Source organism: Polypterus senegalus, chromosome 5 (genome assembly GCF_016835505.1).
Source record: "Polypterus senegalus isolate Bchr_013 chromosome 5, ASM1683550v1, whole genome shotgun sequence".
Taxonomy (NCBI): Eukaryota; Metazoa; Chordata; class Cladistia; order Polypteriformes; family Polypteridae; genus Polypterus; species Polypterus senegalus.
In genome coordinates, this window is record NC_053158.1 from 145,156,135 (window position 1) to 145,169,415 (window position 13,281).

The 13,281-nt window shown below is 33.2% G+C and overlaps 1 protein-coding gene across 1 annotated transcript in view; it reads right to left on the minus strand.

The window, feature by feature from the left end:
• The window catches only part of LOC120529556 (solute carrier family 22 member 23), a 218,734-nt gene that overhangs the window by 150,260 nt on the left and 55,193 nt on the right, over positions 1 to 13,281 (minus strand). The window contains exon 2 of the mRNA XM_039753451.1: positions 9,810 to 9,913. Coding sequence (XP_039609385.1) covers positions 9,810 to 9,913 — 104 coding nt within the window. The remainder of the gene's footprint in view (positions 1 to 9,809; positions 9,914 to 13,281) is intronic.

Consider the following 13,281-nt stretch of genomic DNA (forward strand, 5'->3'; position numbering starts at 1 on the left):
AAAAGTACACCTTATGAAAGGAATCTAGAACTCATAATGGACTCTTTACTTACAGCAGACATAAACATTAGTACTGAATATAATACTGTACATACTTTTCCTGCATATAATACATTTTTTCATTTGGACTTTTTATGAGAGATGTGATGCATACAGGACTTAGTTTGACTTTCATTTTGGTTCTGTTGTAACTTGTTATTTTATTTAACTGTCATACTTTGAAATTACAATGACCCCATTTGGTTTTTCGTGGACAACTGCATTTTTGGTAATCGCTGCTATGATACTAAAGTTTGTCATTTTGTGGCATGGTGCCGGAGGTCACATCATGTGACATCATTGGATCAACATTATTTAAGCTGCCATCATGCCTTGTCCAAGTTTATGTATACTTTCTTTAAAAGCCTTGAATTAGTAGGTTTTGAGGATTTTTTACTTCTAGTTTTACCTTGAGGGTCTGGTTTTTGGTTTATGTATTTGGTTTCAAAGAACGCTCGTTATGAATTCTAGTTTTGATCCTTTTTGTTTGTTTGCCTATGTTTTTATATCTTTTTCCTTCACGTTGCCATAGTTCCTGCCACCTTTTCATCCAGTGTACAGAGGTATTTAATAAGGTTAATAGGATGTTAGGTTATATAGTCTGATATTTAGAGTAAAAGTGAAGGGCAGTTAAACCTATATTATATAATGTATTAGTGAGGCCTCATCTGGAGTAGTCTCACTGAAGTCAGACATAATATACACATCTAGAGACTTCCATGAGTGAATTTTGCTTAAAACTGAGTGGGAACAATTAGACAGCTCACTGAGTGTTACATTTCTAAACCAATCCAACCCCTCATGAAGGTGATATTCAATGTAGGGTCAATGATTATGAACTGCAAAGTTCATAGGTGCTCTCATGAACCTGGTCCGACAGACACCAACCTTCTGTTTACGGTGAACCATCTACTGCTGAAAGGTACCCTAAAAACCCTATCACACATATACGTAAATGTGCATCACATGTGCAGACAGCACATTGCAGGTTTTAAAAATAAACATAACCTGTTTTAAAATTAAAAATAATCTGATGCAAGGGAAAAAGTCGACATCAATGAATGAATGGTAAATATTTTTAATGGGTTGTCTCCACATGTGCATTCCCGTTTGAGAATCATGTCTGGCCAGGTTAGACCAGACCTGGAGTAGAGTTTTTATCTCCTTATTACAAAAGTAGTGTGACTAGTATTAAAGTAGAGTGACTAGGCTGAGTCTGGGACTAAGAGGTTTGAGGAGAGATTGAACTAACTGAATCTTTTCAGTTTAAGCAAAGAATGATTCACGTGTTTGAAATTAAAAAGGGAATTAGTATGGTGGATCTATAGTGTTATTATAAAATGAATTATTTAACAATGACAGAGACACTCATAGAAACCTGTTAAGTGTAAATTTCACGCAGACTTTTGAAAGTTAATTTTCCATACAGAAGAAACATGGAAATAGTTAACAAGTAGCATAATGGAAAGTAGGACTTTAGGGACCTTCAAAGCATGACTTTATATAATTTTGGAGAAATATGGTAAATAGGAATGGTGAATTTTACTGAAATGAATAGTCTGTTTCTCTTGCAATAGTTCTAATGTTCTAACAAAACATTCTAAACTATATATACTGGAAAAGAAAAGTGGACTGGCATCAGAATAACTAAGTGTCTATTTGAACTGGTACATGCTGCATATTTTTAAGAGTAACTCAGGTGAATGACCACTATATGCTTTAAAAAAGAAACAATAGTACCTAAAATTAATTCTAAAATAAACTGGTAACCAGTACAAAACAAATTTTTCAGGAATAATAAAAGATATTTTTTGCTTGTTCATTTTTTAGAATTCTTGCTTCTACATTTGATACAAACGGTAAAGCTTGTAATGTTTTTGCAACATGCCATTGGTACGAGCATTACTATAATGAGGTTTACTTGTCGTGAAGACAGAAACATTAATAATAATATTTCTGTATCTATGAAAGGTCTAACTTTTACTAATAATGTTAAAACAAATCTCTAATCCTTGTGTCAATCTTTATTCTTCTCTAATCCAGTCTCCATTCGATGTGTGTTAAATTTGCAATTCAACTCATAGATTTCAATCACTTTAAAATAAACTTTGTGTTAAGTCAAAGTCACATGTATCCGTCCAAACTGGAAATGTTGTTCAGACTGTATCATGAATCATGTACACCAACAAAAACGTCCATCTTATTTTGGACTAAACCCTAAATTATTTTACTAAAAGTACATGAAATACAAATTGGCCTATGATTACTACTTGTAGCTTTCAATTTAACACATATTTAATATTTTTAGATTTTAATAAACAATATAAAGGTTTTACAATTCTTTATCAAATTCATGCACAGTTAAAATACTACTAAACAACTGTCCAAATTTTAATCATTTGCTTACAAGCCAAATATCAATTAAATTATAATTCAAGCACTTCTTAACCTGTAATTGCTCCGTCCTGGGTATGATAATCTGCAACCAGCCCTGCAAGCAGGTCCTCCAAATTACAGGGAACACTTGGGGGTTGGTGGCAGAATTGGCACTCCAGCTACTATAAAGAAAACCTCACATTGTTCCACTCCATTCCATCTAGATTTGTGCTGAGGTTTCACCCGCTGCATGGCTGCACTTGGGTCCTGATCTGAGATCCTGAGGTGTTTTGTCATGTGATGGGTGCGCCTAATCTCCTACTCCTCCTAAAGGAGCCTGTGATGTATTGTTTGTTGATTCCATGCATATATGAAACTCACATTAAAATGCTACATTAAGCTGAAGTTTATAACAGCAGCACCTGTACTCACACATATTGTACATGTACACATGTTTAAATTTAACTCTTTAAATCGGTAACAAGTAGAATTTTCAAAACCCTGTCTCCTGGATGTGCCAGGTTGCAAAACTAACTAGTACACCAAACTACCACACCATAATGTAATACAGGAATATGTTTGTATAATGTACTGTAATGAATAAAATAAAACACAACAACAAAATAAGTTGCCAAGCATGTCCCATTTAAAGAACCTTGGCACATTTAACAAAAGACTCTTTATATCCATTTGGACTATACTTATTTTAAGAGAAATTCTGCATTTACCCCCTTTTTACTTTATGTAAACACTAGCAAAATAACCGCGCTTCGCAGCGGAGAAGTAGTGTGTTAAAGAAGCAATGAAAAAGAAAAGGAAACATTTTGAAAATAACGTAACATGATTGTCAATGTAATTGTTTTGTCACTGTTGTGAGTGATGAGTGTTATTGTCATATACATATATATACATACATATATATATCTACATATATACACATACACACACAAATAAATACATATACACATACATACATACACACACAAATACATATATATACATACATACACACACACACACATATATAAACATATATATCTATACTAATAAAAGGCAAAGCCCTCACTCACTCACTCACTCATCACTAATTCTCCAACTTCCCGTGTGGGTGGAAGGCTGAAATTTGGCAGGTTGATTCCTTACAGCTTCCTTACAAAAGTTGGGCAGGTTTTATATCGAAATTCTACGCGAATGGTCATAACTGGAAGCAGTTTTCTCCATTTACTGTAATGGAGATGAGCTTCAACGCCGTGGGGAGTTTCGTGTGACATCATCACGCCTCCCACGTAATCACGCAGTACATAGAAAACCAGGAAGACCTCAAAAAGCGCTCAAGAAAACATGCATTATATAATTGAGAAGGCAGCGAAACAATAAGAAGCGAGTTCTGCTACTTCGGAAACAAAGCACGATGTAAACCTACACTTTAAATTAAGTTCATAGACAGGCTGCGCTGGCGTTTGTAATTTAGTGCCTGCCCATATAAGGCCTCCGTCAGCGGCAATCCAATAGCAAACTGCCACGGGTAAATATTCACGGGTGAAGGACTGTGCTTATGGAGAGGAAGATGAGATGGTCAGGGTGGTGTTTGACACAAACTCAGCGAAACTGCGAGAGAAAGTTTTAAGTGCCAGGACTAAGGTAACATTAAATAAAGCTATGGACATAGCACGAGATGGCACCAGCACAGCTGGGAACCTTCGATGCAAGTACACCGAGTGGCTCACGTGAACTGACGCAGTGCACAGATAAAAAGCAACAGTTCCAAAGAGCTGAACAAAACCGAATTACACAGTTGAAAAGGCAGCAAAAATATGAAGCGCCTGATAAGCATATTCATAAATGCAGCTACTGTGGAAACAAAGCACACGGTGGAAAAAGTCAATGTCCCGCTAAAGGAAGACAGTGTAAAAAAAACCCGTGCATGCAGTGTGTCAGGTCTCAGATAAAGAAGAAGACGAGCTGTTTATTGATGCAGTAAGAAACGAATCGATGAATGAAACCTGTCATCTTTACAACGATTGACAAACACGGAATGTAACTTGAACACAACACATCGTACAAATACGACCCTGATTGAAAGAAATAATGATAATCAAATCCTTGATGACAGCAACATTCAATAACACTCACAAAACAATTACTGTATATTGACAATCATGTTACGTTATTTTTAAAATGTTCCCTTTTCTTTTTCATAACTTCTACTTCTCCACTGCGATACGCAGGTATATATTTAAATGTATATATATACCCCTATCTACAGTACATACTCTCGCATAGACAAGCCACATGCTGTGGCTCAATTGTAGAGTCTTCAGCCTCTAATGCCGACATTCGAGGTTCGATTCGAGAGGGATGCACTGAGTATGTACGCGCTACTGATTCATTTTACCTTCGCATCTCCTTGGTTTGGGACGTATGAAAAATATTCGGTTAACGCAGAATCATGTTACGTTATTTTTAAAATGTTTCCCTTTATTAGCACAAGCACAGCTGAGAAGCTTCGATGCATGTACTCCATAACGCGTTAAAAATAACGCATTTAATCACACTTTCAATTCCAAGCAAACGGGAACTTTTGTCAATGCATCATTTCCTGGTACATCCATTACACTGATGCACACATCACAGCTACAAAAATGTTAGAGTCGGAATAAAGCGCGTTCCTACGACTGATCATTTCGACTTCCGAGCGAAGCCTTGATAAAAGCATGGTTTTGTGCACAATGAAAAGCAAGCAAAATTAGATGCATTACAGAAAGCGGACTTTGTGGCTCTTACTGGGGATCATTGGACTTCCGTGACCGTTAGTAATTCTAATTACATCTAATTACAAAATGTTCAATGATCACACTGTTTTAGCCTAATGTACAAAATAATTTTGGCTAAGGTTACTCAGAGTTTAAAGATTAAGTTGGTCAAATTACCTTTTATGTTTCTGACTTATTTTTTTCAGAAGAAAAACTGCACTTTATGTTGAAATTTTGGTTATTATTATTTAAAGACAATACTATTCTGAAAATCTACTTAAAGTACTTAAACTACCACTTTATTTTTAAGTCTGCCCAATTTTAACCAGGGATGATATTTTTGTTTCTGTTTTGAATTCAAATGCAGTTTAAAGGCTTTTTTTCAGAAATTAAAACAGCTTCAGTTTACAATATTCATGTACATGTCTATTATTTGATTCTGTAAGCCCACTAAAACACTTTTAAATTAAAAAAAACATTTGCGATTTGGGGCAAATTTACGTGTCGATTACATACGATTAATCAAGATTAATTCTTACACAGCCTCTAATTAATTGGATTAATTTTTTAATCGAGTCCCACCTAATATATATATATATGTGGATATATATATGTAGATTTGTATATATAAATGTGTATATACAGTATATATGTAGATATGTATATGTGTATATACAGTATGTATATATACAGTATGTATATATGTATGTGTGTATATGTATATATATATAACTGTGTATATATATGTGTATAGATGTATATATATATATATATATATATATATATATATGCCAGCAACACTCATGACAATGACAAAACAATTACATTGTCAATCATGTTACGTTATTATTAAAATGTTTCCTTTTCTTTTTACTTCTCGCTGCCAATGCAGGTATTTTGCTATATATATATATATATATATATATATATATATATATATATATATATATATATATATATATATATATATACAGATATATATACAGATATATATATATACAGATATATATAAATATATATATACAGATATATATAAATAGATAGATATGACAACAACACTCAATATCAATGACAAAACAATTACATTAACAATCATCTTACGTTATTTTTAAAATGTTTGCTTTTCATTTTCATAACTTCTTTAACACACTACTTCTCCGCTGCGAAGCGCGGGTATTTTGCTAGTATATACATATACATACATATCTACATATATACACACACAGCTATTTCGTATCAGTGCAATACGCTGCTTGTTAAAACGGATAACTCCCGCTCTTACGTGCAAGTCTGCGTGAATATTTTGAACTATCGTATTTGTTCAAGTTCTATTTAAATTTTAAATAGAAGGAATTTTTATTTAGTCGACAGAAATATCTTTTGTAGGAATGGTAAAAACAGACAGGAATATTATTCGTGAATAAATCAACTCAAACCTTAAACAACTTATAATATTTTGCTCTCCATAAAAATTTATCCTGTCTAAATTATACAAGTTAGAAGTGTTAGCCTCTCTCTCCGATTAGCGCGAATATATCGCTCCAGCAAGCGAACTATGATTCATAGCGCAATGGGAGAAGTCGCAAAATCAACCGGAATGTTCAAGCAAATTATAGAAAAAAAAAGATCTAAATCCGTTAAGTAGATCTCTCATTCACTAACGAAGCAGAGTTAAGGTTACGCCACGAGGCAGACATGTGAGTGAGGAGGGCCCCGACCCCCTCCCCGCAGCCCAATGAGTCTCTCTTGGATCTGCGTGAATAAATCGGTAACGCAAGTAAACTATGATACTAAGCATGATAAGAAATTTCGCACTTGGATCATTAAATCTTTAAAACCATTTCTTAGCAAGCACCTATGGGCCAAGGGTAAACTACAATCCAAATTTCCCAAGTTCTCATGGTTCGGGAGATTTTGTGATGAGTGAGTATATATATATATATATATATATATATATATATATATATATATATATATATATATATATATATATATATATATATATATATATATATATATATATATATATATATATAGATTGACTGTAGGTAATTTTTGTGATTGTGGATTAGCACACAGGCTAAGCAATAACAAAGTCTGATCACTCATGTGAGACATTTCGGAAACAGCACAGCAAAGGCTCTTTTACAAGAGTTCTGAAATATAGAAAAAATATCATTTAAAAACATGACTTGTCCATTAAATTTGACTCTTTAGTGAGTTTTTTTAATAAGCTAATTGTGTAAATATAAATCTTACAAATAGCAAATGTTGCAAACCTAACTGAGTAATTCTCTGACAAACCAGATTTTAAAAGTATATATTACAAAAACAGCTTTTAAGGGCATGTTTAACTGTAAGTATCCTAAATTATTTTAGAATTCTCTAATTCAATATCACAGATATAATAATGTTTGAATTTTTATTTTAAGCAGTATTTTTTAGTTCCTGGAGAAAAAATATCAGAGAATAAATTTAAAATGTGCATATGGTCAGATAAATTAGATAGTCCAAGATGATCTAATTCTTTAGAAACCCGGTGAAGAAATGAAATGTGTGTTGATTTTTCCACTCTTTTTTGGTAAAATCTTATAGCAGCATAACTAAGGCATGTTGAAGTCCAGAAAACTGGGATGACAGAAAAGAGCTGCCATTATCTGACCAAGAGCTTTTGGAGTAAATCCTTTCTACACCTGCACATGTACATGTACATGTTCTACATGTTAGTTTAATACTTTAGAGGTACAGTATATTCTGTGCATATTCATATTTTAAACAAGATGTTCATCTGATTTTGACTTTTTGACTGATTTACTTTTACTTGACTAAAACTGACTTACTTTTTCATGACTAAAATTAATTTATTTTTTGTCAACTAAAACAAATAATAATTAAATGACTAAAAGGAGACTAAAAATAAAATGCAATTTAGAAGACAGACTAAAACTAAATCAAAATGTATTGTCAAAATTAATACTGGTATGCAGCATTAGATACGCTACAATTTAGAAGTAAATATAATGTAAAACTTAAGCAGAAAACTTTCTGTCTGTGAATATGAATGGCAGACTACATTAATCCTCAAGGGTCTGAAAAAATAAACACCATGCAGACTAAGTTTATGCAACTTGTATTGTTATGGACATTTTCAGTAAAAAAACAAATGTTTAAAAACCTGGGTTTTTTTTAACGGTGTATTGATCATAAAATACTGAGTGTTTACTAACTGAAGACAGAACCAAATCTGACATGTAAAACAAGACTTACAAAGATATATACATATATATCTCAGATACCAGATGGGGATTTTGATTGTTTATCTTCCAAATCAGGGCTCAGCAGGCATAGTTACATGTGGGTAAGCCAGAAGGCAGCTTTACTTAGCTACAGATGGCTAGCATAAGAGGCAAACATTGGAAAATACTCTTCTCTGATATCCATGCACATAACAGAAAGACAGACTATTAACAAGTGAGTGCTTACAGTTCCAAAAAATGAGAAACCAGACATCTTTTGTAGTGTACTGTTGAGATAAATCTGACAGACATTCTGCAATATGGTAGCAATTTGGCATTATAAAACTATACTCTTAGCCCAGTCAGAAAAAATATATGAACTGAGTCAATCAGGCAAATAACGAAAGACCAGATTTATGTAATACAGTAATCTCAGGATATACGCCAAGTTCCATGAATGCTACAAAAGTGCCTCAAAATCCAAACATCACCCTATCTGCAACACATAAACTGCATTATACAATTAACAGTGTAATCACAGATTGATCAAAGCAATTATCATAATATCAGGAAATAATTAATAAATAATTGAAATATTTAAGCATAAGGTAAATCATGAAGAATGTTACTACTGTTAGCTGATGTAACCTTCTAAACATGAAAAGACTGTCATGCTCTAAACTCCTTCAAGCCATAATTCACAGCTGGGACAACACTGTGTTATTAGAGTTCCTATTTTTCAAATATTGTACTAGAAAGGACTTTAGCTGGGAAGCAGAAGAGACCCAGAGCATGCCTGGATAATAGCATGGGAGTAAGAAAAGTATGGACAGGAATGGGGTGGACATTCTATTTATACAGTAATGGGTTCAAACAAAAATGAAGATTTTATTTTTAAATATATTATTTTACAAATTGCTGATATTCCTATTTTACCAATTTTCCAGGATATCCTTATTTTGTGAGGAATGTGACAATGATACTAGAGTATATCTCCACAGGTCCTTAGCATTTTAAAACTGGTTACCCAGCAGGCAAAAAGTATGTGATGTGTGATTCAAAAGAAGTTTCCAAATAATGCACACATTAGGAACATTTAGGACTCCCTAAACCACAGTATTAAGTTACAAAAAGATACAAAACGTACAAATATTAATTATAGAACTGCAAAATGTGTAAGCACAGTACAAGTAGCTGCTTCCTTTTTATGCTACAGTCTATAAAACTTACCAGTTATTTTTGCATTGATCTAATGAGATAATGAAAAATGTCTCTGCAAGCACTAAAAGGTGACAGACACCTCTGTCTTATTCTAATGGAGGGCAGACTCAATAATGCTAATCCATGCAGAACCTAGCACTGCATACTGAAAATCTAAATAAAAATGATAAAGAAACCAACTTACCAATCAGCCAGAACTCCCATGACCAAATATCCAAAGATAGAACCCACCAGAAGTGAAAACTTGGCAATGTGGACTTTCCAGTTGGAATCACATACCAGGTTAAACTAGAGAAAAAGTAAAACACAATTGTTAAACATAAAAGAAAATGCTGTTATTTTTCACATTAACACAGCATACAGTAACGTTAGTTGATAGGCTTCAAAACCAGGTAAGAGCAGCACAATAATGCAATTTTAAAGCTATCTTAGGAACAAAGCAGGTGAACACAGTATGACTAGATTAAAATAACAGAATCTTCCCAAAATATCTTCAGAAAGAAGCATCTTATGTATCATAAATGCATCACTTCTTTTTTTTATGGGTGAGGTCAAGCTTAGAAAGCATAGTGTACTCATAAACTAGGCAGTAGAAGATCAATTGTGCCCTAGGTCATTTGAATCAGAAGGCTAATCTGTGAAGTCTGTGGTTAGCTACTTTTGCCTTCAGCAAATCACTTGAACTGACTTATGATGAAAAAAATATGAGTATCTAAAAGAAAATTTGTTTTATGAATATGAATCATAGTGTGTCACTGTGGTGTGTGATCAAGAACAGAGATGAGTCATATCATCTTGGGCATTTCTAAAGCCAGCTGGAGTAAAGAGTCTCTGAGTGCTGATTTAACAGTACAATTGGTAGGAGGGCTTAGGAAACTGGCAAGACACCCAGACTCAGCAGATAAGCTTAGAATAGCTGATTCTTGCCATTTTCAAAATGTCTTACTCTGTATTATGGTGACCTCTGCCAGGCTTTATCACTGCAGGCATGCAGAATCATATGAATAAGCACAGAAAATTTAAAGTGCACAAAAGCAGATATAGTGTAAGTATAATATATTACACAGTATCATTTATAAAATGATTTTAAGATCTAGGTGTCCATTATATGAGCTCATATCCCCCTAGTCAGGCCTATAGGTAGCCACAGCCCAAGTGTGCAATGTTGGAAAAGTCTTACGTAAGATACTTGCTCCATCGGAAGGCATAACTACTCAGACCATACATTAGCCATTTTGCAGGCCATCATGGAGTGTTGAATCAAACTGGTGGCAGACACCCATGCAAACACAAGAGAACATGCCCACACCACAATAACAGCAGCTTGCCATTAAATACCAACAGAAGTCTGACAATATGTTAACATGCATTCTTTTAAATTGACCTCAGTAGGTACTGCGAAACCCACTCTTATCAACGTCACTGTATATGACCAAGCAAAACCACATCACTCTACATTAAAGCCAACTTCTTTTATTACTGTCAGTCCTCTAACACAGTTAAAATTTCAGCTCCAAGAATTTGGTAAATTTATACATTTAAGGAATCACTGAACCTGTTTTGATTATATCCAGTGTGATGTCTGACTGAGTGCATGTGTATTTTTGTTGCTGGTTCCTGCATAACTCTTGAAAAGAACATGTAATCAATCATGTTGGTAATCTTATTACAAAATGTTTTATTTCATAGCAACATTACATTTCTTGATCATGATTTATGCTTTATCATACTATGAGACCGTAGATAAAATTAAGTTATATATTTTAGTACCTTTTTGTTTACAATAGCATGAGAAAGTGGAGCTGTGCTGGATATTGGTTGAACATGCAAGTAAGCATTTTACTGTATTTTGTATACATTACAATACTACTGCTACTACTTTTGCTAAAATCTTTTTTTAACAAAACTTAAAAGACTTGTCAAAAAAATAAGATGTGTACAAATTTCACTTGTATAATTTTTCTAGCCTTTCTGATTTCTTGTCGTGCTATATTTACTGTGAAGAAAGGTTTTTGCTGACTACAGTACTATAACTGCTGTTTTCAGTAAAATGGTTCAAATGAAAGTGCTTGGCAAAAAATATATATATACAGTATATGTTTGAAATGTATTTGTTAAATGTTTACAGTATTTGTTTTCTTTTTGATCAATTGAAGAAATAATTCAGTCACTGGCAAGAAAAACTTCCTGTGCTTAACTTAACTTAATACTTTTACCATGCTTATTTTTTAAAGTTATCTATAATGTTGGTTTTATTATTTATACATTTTCAGGGTATGAACAAATGTGCACAACCTCTTGGGCTTGAAATCCAAATGTGACACAAAAAAAATGAAGGTCAACGTCTATTTACTTTTCCCAATAATTTTGATATAATTCTGAGCCTTAGCTGAAAAATAGAGTAGAAGCTATAAATAAATAAATAAGTAACACAACAAGAAAAAAACAAGGTGGTCACCATAATCATTAATCCTATTACCCCAAGAGTACTGAGTTGCTTCACTGTTTGCCAGGCTGGAAAGACTGCTTAAGTTCACTAGAGCACTGAAGACAAACATAGGGGTGAGGTTTTGATGACGAAAGTAAAACATGGAATGAAATGAAGAAAACTAATGAAACCAAGAGAGGACAAAAATGTATGTGAACTCAGGTGTTGAAGCCAACCCTCATTTTATTTTTACATATTCTAACATATATCTGCACGTTACAAAGAAAATCTTTTTTAATGATTTGAGGGTCCACATTCTAGTATCTAATTCATTGCACAGGAAGAAATGAGTAAAAACTACTGTAGCCCGGATTCCAAAACACCTACGCAGTAATGTTTTGTTTGATTTTTGATAAAGGAATGAAATAAAATGTGTACAACAGGATATTATAGCTATTGCCACAGAATGATCCATACAGTAAAATATTCAATAATTCCTGAGAGATAAGATTGAGGAATTAAATTTTTATGTTTCCTCAAACTCCTGAGTTACTTATGTGGTAATTCTCTCAAATGCCAAATACATATAGTAATTATACTAATAAACATATGAAATAACTGGTTTTATTTAACAGTACTTCAAACAAAAAGCACAAGAACAAATTACAGCAAGACAAACAACAGTGTAATTTAAATTCCCTAATCCATCTACAATATTAAACACTTGCTAACATATTGAAATAAATGCATCTTTAAGCAGAAAAGCTCAACCCATTTAGAGTTACATTTTAAATAAAAAAACTATACAAGCTATAGCAATTTAGTATCTGCAAGGGGGGAAAATGGTTTGTCTTTACAGAGCAAATTCCATTATGAATTCTATGGTGCTTGTTACCTATGTCATTTTCAATATGAACTGTTTCATCACATGTTTAATAATTATGCAAATTAAAGCACAAAAATCACAAAATTAAAGCACAAAATCTTGACATATGTAAGAAAAGCAATGAAAGGCATTTAGTGCCACATCTAAAACTTTGGTGAATAAATAATAACCTATAAAATTTCTTCATAATGGGTTGGGCTATAATGTGATGATTTCCCCTCTCGAAAGCTGGAACTTTGTTATAGCTGACTCAGGTTCATTGAATATAAAAAGCCTTGTCTGTCATTTACAATGCAATGAAATCAATTATGGGCAAAAACCACACACACACACACACACACA